The following is a 16,929-nucleotide window of genomic DNA, read 5'->3' as shown; positions in this document are numbered from 1 at the left end:
TTTTCTTCAGTAAATTTCATTTAGGATATTTGCTGCAATAGAATAAATATGAAACACTTGGGCTCTTCTTACCTTTGCTGCCTCTACCATCCGTGCAGTAGCGTCAGCCAGTAATTTAGCAGCTGCCAGCAACTTCTTAGAATTGTCAACATCCACCTCGGCCTCTGCATCTGACCTCATGGCGTTAACCAGGTCTGAGGTGGCCTGAGCCAGCACCCGAGCTTGACGGACCATCTCTCCTGAGGGGACAGACCAAGGGTTAGAAGATGGTCATAGATGAGGAAGGGAAGTGGATCAGTGGGCGAGGGATAAAGTATGTTAAGACAGTTAACCTGTTCTGACATATCTGCATAACGTCATTTTTCTGCAAACTGTGAATTTACTTTTATGAACAGAGAACTGCATCTTTGTTTCTTTACTTGTGAGAAAGGTCGAACGATCTGTGATGACTCCACACTTTTGTGCAGACTAGAGATATTAATGCGGGACATAAAAAGCTGTTAAATCTTAGACATGGGTATGAAAATTTCAAAGCACTGCATTGATTTTTAATTCAATAGCACTTAATTATTACCAAAACGAGACATTTGAAGTTGTTAATATGACTAATGGTGTGATCATTCAGTCTGTGAATGTTTGAACTGATAAATGTCAGCACTCCGTGGGAGAAGAGAAGATAAAAACATACATCATCCTTCCCTCTGCTCCAAATTTCTTGCACAGTTGTATTTGTCAGCACGATCAGATGTGAAAAATGTTCCAACACCTGTATATGACTTGTGAAGAGATAAAATGATGTAAATGTTCTTCCAGCCCTGGTGTATTTGATTCCCTTAGAAAATATTTTCCTCTTTATCAGAATAATGAGGGAAGACAAAAGGGATAGTCGTCTTCATTCTGACTGTAGTGCAAAAATGGCACACTACAAAAGCTGCTTGGCACTGAGCTTCTATAATTCATATGAATGTATCAGACGATCTGCCAACGCTGCACTACAGAGGGATTCACTCTGTTTTTCTTCACTTTTGTACCTGACATGCCAGGTTTGACTTCACCTGACATATTTGACACCAGTTCAAAGGCAGCATCCTCCAACAGGCTGCATGTATTCAAGCCTCGTCAAAACAAATAGAGATTGCACATGTCTCCTGAGCCAATCAATCCAGCTAAACTGAGCGCAGGGCCGGGGCTTTCTCTATGCATCTCTTTCTATCTATCTGTCTCTCTCTGCTGTCAGAAGTATAAACATCACTGTCAGCGTTTTTCTGTGGCTTCACCAGTGCTGACGATAGTCCATTCAAACCTAACATCTCGGCACAGTCTCTGAGGAGAGAAGACAGGGTGACGTGGGATAGACAACACATCTACTCAGGAACTAGAAACTTTAGAGCAGTAGAAAGAAAAAATCAAGCTTGGGTTGGATAAAGCCAAGGTGCTCTTTCATTACTTTTTAATGAAAAAGTGTGAAGGCTAAGGAGGGTCAAACTCATCAAAAATGCTCTTTTTTTCCCCTCAAATTTAGAGCTAATTGGAGTGTGAAAGGAAATCTGACTTTTGGGGAAGTACATTCAGGTCAAACCTTGAAGAGTTCACATTACATCATGACAAAGAAACAGCTGTCATAATGGACCATTGAACTCTGATAACATTCCACAAGCTTCCTTGAGTTATTTAGACAAAATGTTTGGATTTAAAATTGTGCACTTTATCTTGATGCACTGAATGAGTAAGGACTATTTTAATTCTTAGGCTTAAGGTGACAACTCAAATGAAACTAAGACTGTTTAGACATGTTTAAAGCTACCATGTCATCTTTATCAGTTATAATGTTTTCTTAAATAACATATACTTAACATCATATAGTCCAGTATATAAGCTTGTTGATGATTGATGACCGATATTTAGTGACTAGATCTTCAGATAAGCTGAAGCTGATGGGAAAGCGACTGATTCTGGAGCCATTGGGACTTGCATGATGTCATATCCTGAAAGGGATGTGTCGACCAAATTTCAAGGTAATCAATCAAACGGTTGTTGTTGAGATGTTTCAGTCGGGACCAAAGTGTTGGACTCAAACACCAAAAAATGATAGCTCACTAAAAGCAGATGGTTTTACTTATAGTTGTACATAAACCTGTTCCATATCCTATGAACCATACATAATTACTTTATCACAAACAAAAACACATTAACATTTTATCAGAGCCCTTACACAGCTGAGAAAAATCCCCCAGCCTGGCAGGATGTGCATTCTCATCTTTAAACAATGACCTCATTTGTACTCACCTGCATCTCCCATGGAGCAGAAGATGCTCTCTGTTACGGTCATGATGGTATCTGTGGCCTGGTCATAGCGCCCGATGGGCTCTCCTCTGGAGGTGTACTGACGGACGTGCTGCAGGAGATCTCCCAGAGCCTGACTCACCACACTGGCTGCTGCGCTCACCTTCAAAACAGGAGACACACATCATTAACTTTAGTGTTAATCTGCATTATTCCCTGCTTCTTATTCCAGCAGGCTGGTTAGAGCCACACTGGACTCATTATCTTCATTGCTCCTTAAGCTGGGTTCTAGCACATGAATAGAATCTGGTGTGGTTTAAATGGAAAGCTTGTGAATCGGTATTGTAGGAATTAATCAACCTATTGCACACAATGTTAAGCATCTCTGAGTATCGAGAAAGGGCCATATAAGTCCTATAATTCTGATTATTATTATTACTATCATTCAGGGCTAATCTTTGTTTTCTGGGTATAACTTGTGTTATACTTTCATCTTTTAAGACAAAGGAATTCAATGCACTGCTGGTGTACACATCAACGGTGCTAACCTGTTTGAGGAGCTCGCCGTCCTCTGTAGCTGAGAGACAGGCCTGCACACAGCTTTCCACCGAGCGATCCACCAGCTTTCCTGCCTCAATTAACTGCTCCTGACAAACCGGTGAACTGATGGTGGGACTCACCACCTAGAGCAGCAACAACAACAACAACAACAGGGTGAAAGGTGTAAAAGACAAATAACAGTAAAGAGGGATTAATTGACATGAAGGAGCAAGTCTTCACAGAGGAGAAAAGATAGCCTGTTTCATTTATTTTGCCTTGTTATCATATTTTTGCTCATATATTTTATTCTGTTTTAATTGTATACTCATCTTCACTGGAAACTAGACATGCCATCAATCATCCTTTAAGGGGTTAACTGGATTAAAGAGGTTTAATAAAGTATAATTTTTTAAGTTATATATTTGGCCCTTTTGCCATTATTTGACAGGACAGCTGAAGAGAGACAGGAAATAAGGGGAGTAGAGAGCGGGGGAGGACATGCAGGATATGGTCGACCGGCCGGGAATCGAACCGGCGTCCCCTGCAACAAGGACTCTAGCCTCTGTGTGTGGGGCACTTAGACCGCTGGGCCAACAGCGCCCCAAAGTATAATATTTTTGTGCAGTTTAATTATAGAAAACCTCTATAGTAGTCTTCTTGTTATGAAATCACAACTCATGTTTCACTGAGAACAGTGGAAAGAAAATAAGAAAAAGGAAAGAAAAAGTCCATGGGATTCAGCAGATGATTTTAATTTCCTGCCATGCAAAGAGGTGCAGGTTTGTTTAGTAAACGTAACAATTCAGAACGGGAGCCAGGAGGCTATTTAAGCTAATTAGAAGCGTGTGGGTTGTACAATTAAAGATGTGCAAATATAATGAGGGCACAGGGTATTTAACTGGGCCGTTGTGCATTCTGATAAGCTCTCCCTCTAAAAAGTCTTGTTTTTTAGCTGTGGATGACTTGCAGTTTACTCGCAATACTTCTGGGGTTGCTAAACCTCAATGGAAACCCTGTTGAGATGGACAATGAAACTTATCAGAGTTAACTGTCACAAACTGCATATAATGGCATTAACAATAGCTTCCTAAGTCATGTACCGACATCACTGGGTGTTTAATATTCACATCCTTGACAGACCTGTCATTAGAAACTGAAAAAATGACACCACTAAGCTTTTGTGCATGAGATCTAATGGATGTACTCGTCTGTAATTGGCAGAACATTCTATAAATAGTGATATGATGTGAGTCACTTAGTACAATGACTCAGCACTCGGCATATTTGTACTACCTGACAGTTCCACAATCTTATCATCTTGTACCTTAGCACATGCCACTAGCTGGGAGGTGGACAGAGCACACTGGGTGGCAGCAGCGATGACCCGGTTCTGAAGCACACTGTCCTCAGCGACCTGGGCCACGTTTTTGGCCTTCAGCACCAACATGGCTGCAGCGTTGGCCACTGCCTTGGCCAGATTCATCAGGATGTCCTGCAATAAACGATGCACAAATCACCTCATTAGCAAAGGATTGTTTTCATGTCACTTGGACAATGAAGATAAAGGATAATCCATTTTTCAGTAAAGCTCCATTTTATGTGGATTTGTCTTTATTAATGTGCTACTGTGCTAAGAGAGGAAAGGTGAGGAAGCTGAGAGACAAAATAGGACATCAAAATCCTATCTTTTTCCAGGAAAAGCTAAGCTGTTTTCTCATCTGTACATAAATATATGATTCTTATTGGTGATTTGCATCAAATCGCATGAAGAAAAAAACAATAACCCTATTCTGATCAGTACATGTCATTTTAAATTAATCATATAAAATACTGGTGTACATTGAATATGACTGCTGTAACGTGACGGCCAGGCTTGTTTTCTATCTCTGTATACAACACTGAATTACATCATTAAGCATTGGACAGCCAGTATGAGCAACATGATGGAAAAACAAAAGACTACAGTGAATAGCTTCACTTAAACAAAACGATGAAGTCAAATAAAAAGAAAAGTTGCAGGAAAATATTTTCATATTTCCCTGGTTACCACATGTTTTTGATTAAATGAGTGATCCAAGGCCAAGCTTTCTTTGTCTGTTACATTCAGTGTGATGGTAATGATAAATGGCTAAAAGCGTTGCATCAGTACCTGGAATCTCTCGTCCGTCTCGTTCTCTCCAATCTGGCGCAGGAGGTCTCCACTGGCCTGCCCGATGCTGCCTGCTGCTGTCAGCACAGTCTGTCTGGGCTTTAGATGCAAGCACACACAAACACACACACACACACACACACACACACACACACACACACACACACACACACACACACACACACACACACACACACACACACACACACACACACACACACACACACACACACACACACACACACACACACACACACACACACAAAGAAGACCATCAGGATTTAAAGCTGCATTTATATCCCTGAGAGAAAAACTAGATCCAGTTGAATTTTGATACATGACTTCTAGTTAGCCTGTAAAATTATTTACTGTGCTGCATGTTGCTTCAAAAAACAACATCAGCATCATCTGAGTTTTTTATGCAGTTAACATACATCACTGTGTCATAGAGCACTCATAGCTGTGATGAATAGAGGCTAAAGTCTATCACTCAGTCTGCATCTCTTCTTACACTGGCTTTAAGGTTACAAGTTACCTCTCATGCATAATGCACAGAGCTCAGGGTTGTCCCAAAGCTAGATAGGCCTGTGCATTATACAGATTGTAAGCCATTAACTGTACAGAACATTAACTTCAGAATGATACTTCCACAACAAATAAAAGCTCTTAATAGACCTCAGTGAGAACAGTACAATGAAAGAGCAAACAGACAACATTAATACCAGAAAAATGAGACCGCTTTAAAGATTTTTAATGCAGGTTTTGTTTCTCTTAAAGCAGAGAATTCTTGCCAATTAGTTTACCCTCACTCTGAGCACTCCACTCAGACCCACCTGGACAATTCAGTTATCTGAGGTCGGCCAGCAGCACAGGATGTTAATATAATTAGATGTATTACTTTTGAGGACGAGGGGAGACACTCCATTTTTAACAGAACATGTATTAATCCAGAACAGAACTGAAGATGTGATTTTTTTCAGGCTGTAATTTGAATGAAGAAAAAATCATTGTGCAGAATCCAGTATTTGAGGTAATACAAATGGTGTTGTGTTGGCTTTCTGCTTAGCCTCAAATGTAGAGCCAGGTTCACTTTTACACACTATTTCCCATCTGTCTTTCCTTAAAAAAATCTACATCTCAATCCATGAACCACCTCTATCTTTCTGTTTATTCTGGCATATTTTTTTCATACCTCAGTATCTACTTTCTGTCTACAATTATGATCCTCAAGACAGCCCTTTTTCAGCTGTGCAGTAGGGTCAGGAAGAAAGGATAGAACAATGATGTAATGTCTGTTTAGAAAGCAAAATGGAGGCAACCTCACAATGCTGTCATACAGTATGTGGTGTAAAGAAAAGTCTCTGATTGACTTTACAAGACACTGTGTCATAACAGGGTTTGAGGGTTCTTTGCTCACCTCTCCAGAAGCCGGCTCCACGGCCTTCAGCAGGTCAGACACAGCCCCTGCCAGCGTCCTGGCAGCCCTCATCAGATCATTTCCTCCACCAACATCATCCTCCATCAGCGCAGCCAGCAGCTTCACACCCTTTGACATTTCTGTCAGGTTGGAGGAGATGGTGGTGATGGCGCAGCCCACTGCTGTGTAGTCTGTGTCTGTTGGATCGCCTGAGCAAGGGGACAGAGGACAGAGTGACACATTAATACAGAGAACAAAAAACACTGCATTAGTCTATTTTAGTAAAGTGGAAATCAAGAGGCAGATTCTTGTGTGTCTACAGAAAAGCTAAATGGAAAAAATAACCCATTTCAATGTGAAGTGGCTCTAAGAGGCATACTGCCAAAATTCAACAAACCACAGCAGGATTTAAGGAGGCTATTAGATTTTATACATGGTCCACAGTTATGTTAATGAACACGAGACTGCTGGAAAGGTTCTGCTTCAAGTCCTTAATTGGCCAGATAATTTTATCTCTGCAGAAAACAGCACCCTTACAAATCTGCTTGTTAAACTGTGGCCACGTCAAACACCTTCTCTGGTTTCATTGAAGGGTTTGAAATATATATTACAGACTTCAATCACTGAACATTTTGTTTTAAGTGAACTATAGTACATTTAAACAGAATACTTTCTGCTGAGTCATGTTAGTGCCACTGACCAGCTGTGAGGTTGACCACAGATGCTGTTCCTGCAGTGATGGCATCCACCTGAGAGTGGATCTCGTGTTTTGATTCATCCATTTTGTTCTGGACCCACACCTTGGATGCCTGGGTAAAAAGTGGTACATCATATTAAAAAACAGAACTTTGCATGCATACATTCCATCTAAACATGGCTGAACTCTGCATGCAGCACTATTATGGATCAAAAGCACAACATTAGGTAAAAGTAAGCTCTGTGCTGTCTACAATGAGTGTCACATGTATGACCACTGTACAGTACCATGTCCTGTCCCAGTGGTGGCAGGTTGTCGACCTCTCCAAGGTCAATCTGGGCCTTCTGCACAGCTTGCATACTCGTGTTAATGGTGCCCATCAGAGCCTGTTGTGCTGAGCTCTGCAAGTACAAGAACATAAGTGGGCTCATTTCTCACAGCATGCAGACCAGAAGGCTTGTTCTAGGAACTAAATGTCCCCTGGTGACACCTCTCCAATAATAAGCATAGGAACAAGTCAAGAGAAGGGGAAAAGAGGACCAACTGAAATACAATGATATACTGTATATCTACATCAAAAAACAATCTTAAATGAATGACACACAAGACAGACGTCCTGAACACAGAAGAAGGTCATCCATGAATGAAAAATTCAAACGTCATACTGAGAGCAATTTTGTTCTTCTTACCAGCGGGGGCATATGTCCACGGTGCATCTGACCCATAGTGATCTGCTGTTGAGCTGATGGCATGGTGCCCATGCTGAGTGATTCTGTGCCGATAGAGCCGGAGCGGATCACCCCTGGCAGTGCCACTGAGCCGTGCTCCGCTCGACCTACACGATTAAACTGTTGTTGAAGGATGGTTGACCTGCGAGTTCACAAAGAGGTCACTTAGACAGCATCTATAAAGTTCAAAACATCGTTTATTTACTAATTACTTTAATTTATTGTAATTGCACACGAAGCAGAAAAGCTACATTTACTAACAACACTCTAGATTCACATCCCAAAAGATGAGGTCAAAGTGTTCTTGGATGATAGAGCCTGCAAATCACGGTGATCTATTTAAAAGCAGCAGTGTGTGCACAGAATGAAAGGTTGCAAGCAAAACCTTCTAATTTGGTTAATATAGGCTCAGTGGCCATTTTTACCAAAGGGAGGGAGGTGGAATATAAATGGTGGGGGAGGGGTGATTAATCATCGTCCTCACACCCACTCAAATTACTGTTCTCACAGCTGTTGAAAAAACGGTTCCAATCCCACTGAAACAAGATGAAAATGCTGCAGAAAATGCAGAGAATAGACTGACAGATTCTCCACATGAGAAAGTAATGATTAGTCGTCAATATGAGCCAAAAGACTTTGTCATCGACAGTGTTGTCTGCCCATTGGTCACCTGTTGTATTTTGCAACAGAGTATTCAAGATGATAACCAATGGAAAGATAGAAGGCATCATAATGAGAACTTCTTTTACTTGTATTAATTTTGTCATTGCTTCAATAGACCCGAAATTATTACACTATTCTAACCACACAAAGACAAAACACAGAAACTACTTTGTTTTGAAAATGGAGTTACGATATAAATGAAGATTTTTCTAAATGTGTTATTCTTCATTTTTAAACAACAAAGCTTAATAACAGACAGGAGATGTTTTTGGACATATGGGGTCCCTTCATGGATACAATACAATATGGAATAACTACCTTTGTTTATGAGTGTGACGGGAGTGGGTGAGTGGTTGCGATGCACTGAGCTCCGTGCTTTCCCTGTTAGAAATTAGGTTTGTTGTTTTTTGTTGTTGTTATTGTTGTTATTACTGTTTGTTTGATATCGCTATGTTTTCTTTTGCCATTGCCCTTATTACTACTTTTTATGTGAAATGTATCTGGTTTCTGTATTGTTTTATTTCATCCTGAATTTTGCACTTTCTTGAAAACAATGAAAAAAGTGAACTACAAAAAAATAAATGTGTTATTCTAAAATAAAACAGCATAGACATGCAACATTTTAGAAATATGATGTCTCAAAACTAGACAAGTATGCAAACCTACAGAGCAAGGTACTATTTAGTTAGAGCTAAATTAGCCTTCACAAAAAGAGCTAAATGTATCTACCTAGTTTTACTGAGCACTAACCTGTACCTGGAAAAATGTTTTTTTGATGATCAAAAAGCTTAACAATTCAGTTTTGTTGTCCAATATTTATGAGAATAGCTAAAACCATGAAAATAAATTACTTATCATTAAATTTAAATTGATCTCTCAGTAAACCTAATAGCATAATTTAGCATACAGCTTCAATGTTTATATTCCTAATCTGTGAAACTGTTGAAAGGAGAATAAAAACAAGTACTATAATCTACCTAAAGGGGTCTTCTGTGTACAAATTATCAGTTTCTGTTTAAAGTACATATACATACATATAACATACTGATACACACTGAACACCTGAGACAAATAGCATTGCTACTACTGCTGCAATGTGGTATCAGTGATTGGACAAAAGAACAAAACTATTGAAGAGAAAAACATAAAGAGGAAAAAAAATCTGTTAGTGTTTCTGTGTGTGTCTGTGTTTATGAGGAAGTTTTTCCTCACCACTGTAACTAGCTAAATACTGCGATGTGCAATGCTCATGATGGATTAAGGTGGGGTCAGACTGAGTCTTACCCTGTCTTGAAGTTGGGTCTCTGTTCATAATTTGACATAGAGTGGTCTAGACCTCCTATGTTTGTAAAAGCGTCTTGAGGTAACGTTTGTTGTGATTTGGTGCTATACAAATAAAGATTGATTGATTGATTGATTGATTGATTGATTGATTGATTGATTGATTGATTGATTGATTGATTGATTGATTGATGAGTTTGCTAATGGAAGAGGTTTAACACTAGGCAGTGTTGTTGTGTTCATTTGTGACAGTGGAACGTAGACCTACACTGCAGAGACTTCCCATTGTGTACTTGTGGCAGACGAAGCTTTGTTTTCTTGTCCCTCAGATAAGGCCATGCAGAGTTTGGCTTGCCACATGTTTGTAGTATTAAAGACTTCTTGCCGTCAGCAGCGTGCACAAGCACAGATAAAACAAAGAGGGGAAAACTACACACAAAAACAATCGCAGCAAATTATTTCTGAGTTTAAGCAGGAGAGGAATATCAATTGAGGGTAGACAGGAAAGAGGGCTTCAGTTACGCACTGTAAGTCCACAGTGAATAAATGCGGTAATACACATCTAATCAGGAAATGTCCAAAAAGAACCTTTGCTTGTCCAGGGCAGCCAAATTACCTCACATAATGATTATCTTTCAGATAAAGCCCGGCTTAGGAGGAGTTCATGTGTTAAAATGAGACTCTATTAAATGGATCCGTGAACAGTGGTAAGGAGGAAATTGAAAAAGGACCTTGTCTGTTATTGTGTTTTGGGACAATAAAGCAATGATGTTGTGTGCTGCTATTTTGCTCATGAAGAAAACATCATCATCCAGTATGGTTTGTAGTTGACGACAACATAAAGCAATACAACATAATAAAGCAGAGTAAGGATCACATGGGGAGAACTGAAAGGGTCACTATTGTATATTTAAAAACGTTTTCCAGCAGCTAAGTATGCTTTCTTTCTAAAAGAATATCATTTTTTACATCACATTTAATGCCAATACTAATACTAATACTAATACCACTACTACTACTACTAATAATAATAATAATAATAATAATAACAACAATAACTATGTCTATAACTTTTCTAGCATGTTTGGCTTGAAGTTAGCATGCTATTAGCTTGGAATGACAGGAGAAACCCTGTGAAGCGGCTAAGATTGAAAAGTGCTGCAGTGACTAAGTGGGATCGTGTTTGTGACGCGTCTTGCCATAAATTAAAATCAAAGTCCATGGAAAGTTTTCTATTTATTAACGAAACACTCAAAATAATTAAATACCAAAAAAGATCTAAATAAACAATAATAATGACGATGACGATGACGATGACAATGACGATGACGATGACGCTGACGGTCAACAACAAATATTCAACCCCACTCACCCTCTTTGTATTCCTCCCGCCACACAACTGAACACCCTGATTTTTAGCATGTATATTCTATTTCAGTTCATTGTGTAGCATACAAACATTTCTATTGAATAAAGTGACAGGTTTATTGGATTGTGTATTTTTGCAGTTATAAAGAAGGTATTTTAAAATATGGTTAAAAATAGCTGACTGACATACTTTTTCGGTGATACTGATTCCTCAAGCATCGTCGACTCTTCATCGCCTTCTAGTCCAAAGCGGTCTTTGCTTTGCTTCTGCAGGATGGATAGAAAAAAATAAACCATTTTAAAAAGAAGAGCACAATGGATTTTGCAAAGCTGCCTTGTGGGTATCTTTTTAAGTGTGTCACATGTTAGAAAACCAGGGCCTAAATTGATCCGCTACACAAAGGTCTCCGACTTGCACTTTTTTAAATTCTATTTGCAGGTTTAGAATGCACCTTATGAAGTCTATCAAACATTTGAAATAACATATGAATCTTGTTTAAATCTGTGGAATGCAAAATAGTGTATCTTTTCTATAGTTTGAAAACATAATGTTATATTTTTGTAAATTGCCTTTTCCGAGGAAAGGAAGGATGGAGAGCAAAATGTGATGCTCACTGTGGATACAGTACATTAAAAAGTTGAGTCAAACTGAGTCTTAGTTTTGGGGCGTTGGTTTGGCTGAGTCCTCATGCGAGGCAGCCTGGGTTCAATTCCAACCTCCCCCCTTTCCTGCATGTCACTCCCCAGTCTCTGTCCTGGTGCCCTGCTCTATTGACTGTCCTATTCTCTCAGAATAAAAACATAAAATTCCCCAAATCTAACGTGAAAATACAGAGTAATAACCGAGTCTTAACCTTAAGTCACTTGAGCTCTTTAGTTCCACAGTTCTGAAGGTGGTATCTTGATAAAAGCAACAACAACTGTTCGTGTGATTGGTTGACACAGTAGACTTTTACAGTTTTTCAGATGAGCACAGCTGTCCTTTGTTTTCCTTTATTTAACATCAGCTGAATGACACAGCACCCCGAGTACATCAAGCATCAAGAGATGTGACACTTCATCTGCCACAGGAGGAAATCGATTCATCATGATTCATCTGTGTCTCAAGAGATTAATGTCTCACCTTTTTCAGGATGATGTCGATGTATCCTGCAATGAGCTGGGAGATCTGTTCTCCTTCCGTGGTCTGTACAGAGTAGTAGCTCTCTTGGTACTCTCCAAAGTCCTTCACAAACACACAAACACACTTTGTCTTCTAAACATGCATTTTATTCTGGAATGAGGAAAAATCCTCTGCAGTGCCTGCACGGCACACACGCTGAGGATTTACTGCAAGGATTACTGTGAATCTGTGGAGCTGGCTACTTCCAGATGAATGTTACACATTGTGTTGGGTGAAACATATGCAGAGTCAGATTAACCCAAGAAGCATCTTGGAGGATAGCTAATGCAGGGATCAGAGTAAAAAAATCTTCCTGTTCTCCCCAAAATATGAATGAGTGTGAATTCTGGTTCACTTGTACTATGCATCAAAGACAAGGTGAGGTGAAGCGATCTCACAACATATTAAAGAATGCAACTCAATTTATGGGCAACCAATCAAACCTTCGACTCCATATCAAATCCCAGTGTCACAGAAACACATATCCTGAAGCACAAAGCACTCAGCTGAATTAAGAGGAAAAAAAGAGAAAGCTTGTTAATTTAATAGAGACATTCCCTCTCCCATATCTACAAGATTAAATCCGTGTTGCTCACTGACTCCAGGTGCTGACACAAAGGAGGGATATTGACAGGGAAGACAAAAGACTGAGTTCAATACATGAAGTGCATAAGAGAATGAAAGGAGAAGAGGACTGAGCACTACAGTGATTGTTTTATGGCCTCTGAAGAGAACAGTTGGGTTCACTGGAAAGCTGACGTTTTTATTACTGCTAGGGACACAACGCTCAGTGTTGATTGGAGGGAGTAAAAAAGAAAATGGGTAAGAGGAAAATAGCTAGAAGTCCCAGAAAGTTGAGAAAAATAATTAAAAGATGCTTCTGAGTTAAATCTGTATGAAAAAAAATCACATAGGAGTCTTTGTTTTTATCTGTGGTGTGGGTGTAAAGTGTGTGTGTGTGTGTGTGTGTGTGTGTGTGTGTGTGTGTGTGTGTGTGTGTGTGTGTGTGTGTGTGTGTGTGTGTGTGTGTGTGTGTGTGTGTGTGTGTGTGTGTGTATGTGTGTGTCTCTCACCAGTGTGAAGCTCTTGGGTGATGCCGCCCACCTCTTCACGGTCGTAAGTGGCCACTCCTGAACCACGTCTTTGGTCCTCTCCTCCACTCTCATCACAGACTCTTTGGTGATCCCCAGGAGCCGTGGCACCAGCTTGTTCTTACTCTTCATCTTTTCCTGCAAAGTATCAAATAAATGTTTTGTACAAAACAGACAAAAACAGCACAATTAAGATGAAAATAATGCAGTGTCAGACTGCAACTGAAGAATAATAAGTAAATAAAAAACTCTCACTAGCTGATTTTTTCCATCCAATTTTGGATAAAGTAACCACCAAACACATTATCTGGAGATGTTTGAGACAAACACTTGTAATAATTGCCAACACTGAACAGGTGTCACACTTCAATCCTTGACTAAAAGTGTTTGTTACTGCTTCTCATGTACAGTCATGGCCAAAAGTTTTGAGAATGACACAACTATTAATTTTCACAAAGTCTGCTGTTTCAGTTTTTATAATGGCAATTTGCATATACTCCAGAATGTTATGAGGAGTGATCAGCTCAACTGCAATTAATTGCAAAGTCCCTCTTTGCCTTGAAAATGAACTTTATCACCAAAAACACATTTCCACTGCATTTCAGCCCTGCCACAAAAGGACCAGCTAACATCATTTCAATGACACACAGGTGTCACACACATTAACACAGGTGTGGGTGTTGATGAGGACAAGGCTGGTGATCAATCTGTCATGATCGAGTGACTGGACACTTTAAAAGGAAGATGGTGCATGACACCATTGTTCCTCATCTGTTAGCCATGGTTACCTGCAAGGAAACACGTGCAGCCATCATTGCATTGCACAAAAAGGGCCTAACAGGGAGGTTTATAGCAGCGAGTAAGATTGCACCTCAGTCAACCGTCTATCCAATTATCAAGAACTTCAAGGAGAGAGGTTCAATTGTTGCCAAACAGGCTCCAGGGCGCCCAAGAAAGTCCAGCAAGCGCCAGGACCGTCTCCTGAAGGTGTTACAGCTGCGGGATCGGGCCACCACCAGTGCAGAGCTTGCTCAGGAATGGCAGCAGGCAGGTGTGAATGCATCTGCACGCAGAGTGAGGCGAAGACTTTTGGAGGAAGGCCTGGTGTCAAGGAGGGCAGCAAAAAAGCCACTTCTCTCCAGTAAAAACATCAGGGACAGACTGATATTCTGCAGAAGGTACAGGGACTGGACTGCTGAGGACTGGGGTAAAGTCATTTTCTCTGATGAATCCCCTTTCCGATTGTTTGGGGCATCTGGAGGAAGGCTTGTTCGGAGAAGACGAGGTGAGCGCTACCATCAGTCCTGTCTCTTGCCAACAGTGAAGCATCCTGAGACCATTCATGTGTGGGGTTGCTTTTCGGTCAAGGGAGTGGGCTCTCTCACAATCTTGCCTAAAAACACAGCCATGAATAAAGAATGGTACCAGAACGTCCTCCGAGAGCAACTTCTCCCAACCATCCAAGGGCAGTTTGGTGATGAAGAATGCCTTTTCCAGCATGATGGAGCACCTTGCCATAAAGCAAAAGTCAGAACAAAATGGCTCGGGGAACAAAACATTAAGATTTTGGGCCCTTGGCCAGGAAACTCCCCAGATCTTAATCCCATTGAGAACTTGTGGTCAATCCTCAAGAGGCGGGTGGACAATCAAAAACCCACAAATTCTGACAAACTCCAAGCATTGATTATGCAAGAATGGACTGCCATCAGTCAGGATTTGGTCCAGAAGTTGATTGACAGCATGCCAGGGAGAATTGCAGAGGTCTTGAAAAAGAAGGGTCAACACTGCAAATATTGACTTATTGCATGAATTCTGTGTAATTCTCAATAAAAGCTTTTGATACTTATGAAATGCTTCTAATTGTATTTCATTATACCATAGAAACATCTGACAAAAACACCTAAAAACCCTGAAGCAGCAGACTTTGTGAAAATGTAATATTTGTGTCATTCTCAAAACTTTTGGCCATGACTGTACAGTCAGAGAGCTTTTATTTCATTTTACAGTCGTATCAAGACTTTGTAGCGAGAGATTTTGACAGACCCTGTGAAGAAATGAGTTGACTCTCCAGTGCTGGGGACATCTACATTTTTGCTGTATGAACCCTTTGGAGGGAATAACTTGTTTTAACTTTTATCAATTCTGCATTGTCATTTTATTTCTCAGTAGCCATGGCTATACTGTATCAGCGGGACAATGTTTAGAATTTCAAGGTTTAATTTAACTTAAACTGCGTGCACTGATATCAAAATTAGGAGCTTTCAGTTTATTGGGCAAAATTCAAGTTTAGTCATACATCATAAACACCAACAGCAAATATAATGTATGGCTTGTGTCTGCGAAACAATGCCATGCAAAGTGGCTTCGCGATGGCAAACTAAAGCGTGAAGACTTTTTTCTAAACAGCGTACACTTACACCAAAACTGGTTTAATCTGTCTTTCTTAAAGCTCCAGTGAGGAACTTTTGTATTGTGGTTAGTTTTGGTGAACCCTGTGGACAAAGCAGTACCTCTTAGGGTACTTTGTTCTGACAAAAAATGTAGTTATAAACAACCCATCCTGCTATGTTTGAAAGTCAATTGAATCACTTTCTGCGAGTCTTTGTAGTGGAAAATGTAACCGAAGGCTTCTGCAGCATGTTGTTAATCACCTCATCAGACACTTACCCCCTTACAGTGAATACAGACATTAAAATAACAGAAAATGATCAATATTTATGAGAGTCATGATGTTTGACTTAGTAAGTCATATGTAGGCATCAATATTAATTTCCTCTGTCTAAAATGAGCTCAATTTTAGGTACAACAGGCCCTGTCTGTGGTTGATAGCCTAGCTTCTGTGCTGGTACTCTGACTGGTTTATGGATGAAGGGGCCAACTGAAAAAATCTCTTATGTTTAATACACTTACTACTGACAAGTACCTCATACAGACCCAATAAAGAAAAATATCGCCCCCTTTGAATAAATTAAAGTGTTGCAGAGGATCTGGAGACAGGATTTTGCAGAATGGCCATGTAACACATTATGTTCTACTTCGATTAAATGATCTTTAATACTTTTCCGTAACATAAAATACTATTTCTTATTTGTTATGTTTGTAAATTTTCCTTAAATCCACACTTTAGGTTGCATTAGCTTTAAGTGTTTTGATGCCTTTTTTAATTATCTAATCTCACAGTTTTTCCAATGCATGCTTTCTGCATGTAATCAGTCATGCACATCCAACAAACCCATCCTGCAATACCACTAAAACACACAGAAGTGTTACTAAGAGCATCAAAAAAGCCTCTGGCTATGGCCTATGAGGATCTTTTTGTATTGCCTCTGATACTGATATTGGGACTGGTGCAATTAGCACTCACAACACTGCCTGCAGGTTTATAGGATGATTATTACCCACCAAAAAGCTACAAGTGCTCTCATTTTGTCTGCTGGCAACCGTTCAGCGCTCCCTCAGATCATGATTTTCACTCAAAGCTCTGTATGTTTTGGCATCCGTTTGTAACATCTCTCCTATTAATTTTATTGTTTATAGAGGACCCTCTGCT

General features: G+C 39.9%; 1 protein-coding gene across 3 annotated transcripts in view; it reads right to left on the bottom strand.

The window, feature by feature from the left end:
• Positions 1 to 16,929, bottom strand: part of tln2a (talin 2a) — a 116,405-nt gene that overhangs the window by 37,202 nt on the left and 62,274 nt on the right. For all 3 annotated transcript variants that reach the window (XM_034679957.1, XM_034679959.1, XM_034679958.1), the window contains exons 11-22: positions 13,362 to 13,517; positions 12,250 to 12,351; positions 11,317 to 11,393; positions 7,776 to 7,956; positions 7,374 to 7,487; positions 7,090 to 7,198; positions 6,390 to 6,598; positions 4,973 to 5,071; positions 4,148 to 4,315; positions 2,832 to 2,966; positions 2,287 to 2,446; positions 73 to 239 (exon numbers count right to left, since the gene is read on the bottom strand). In XM_034679957.1, the coding sequence (XP_034535848.1) occupies positions 73 to 239; positions 2,287 to 2,446; positions 2,832 to 2,966; positions 4,148 to 4,315; positions 4,973 to 5,071; positions 6,390 to 6,598; positions 7,090 to 7,198; positions 7,374 to 7,487; positions 7,776 to 7,956; positions 11,317 to 11,393; positions 12,250 to 12,351; positions 13,362 to 13,517 (1,677 nt within the window). The remainder of the gene's footprint in view (positions 1 to 72; positions 240 to 2,286; positions 2,447 to 2,831; positions 2,967 to 4,147; positions 4,316 to 4,972; positions 5,072 to 6,389; positions 6,599 to 7,089; positions 7,199 to 7,373; positions 7,488 to 7,775; positions 7,957 to 11,316; positions 11,394 to 12,249; positions 12,352 to 13,361; positions 13,518 to 16,929) is intronic.

The sequence above is a fragment of the Notolabrus celidotus genome, chromosome 3 (genome assembly GCF_009762535.1).
Source record: "Notolabrus celidotus isolate fNotCel1 chromosome 3, fNotCel1.pri, whole genome shotgun sequence".
Taxonomy (NCBI): Eukaryota; Metazoa; Chordata; class Actinopteri; order Labriformes; family Labridae; genus Notolabrus; species Notolabrus celidotus.
The sequence above is the reverse complement of the archived record's forward strand: the minus strand, read 5'-3'. Positions and strand labels throughout refer to the sequence as shown.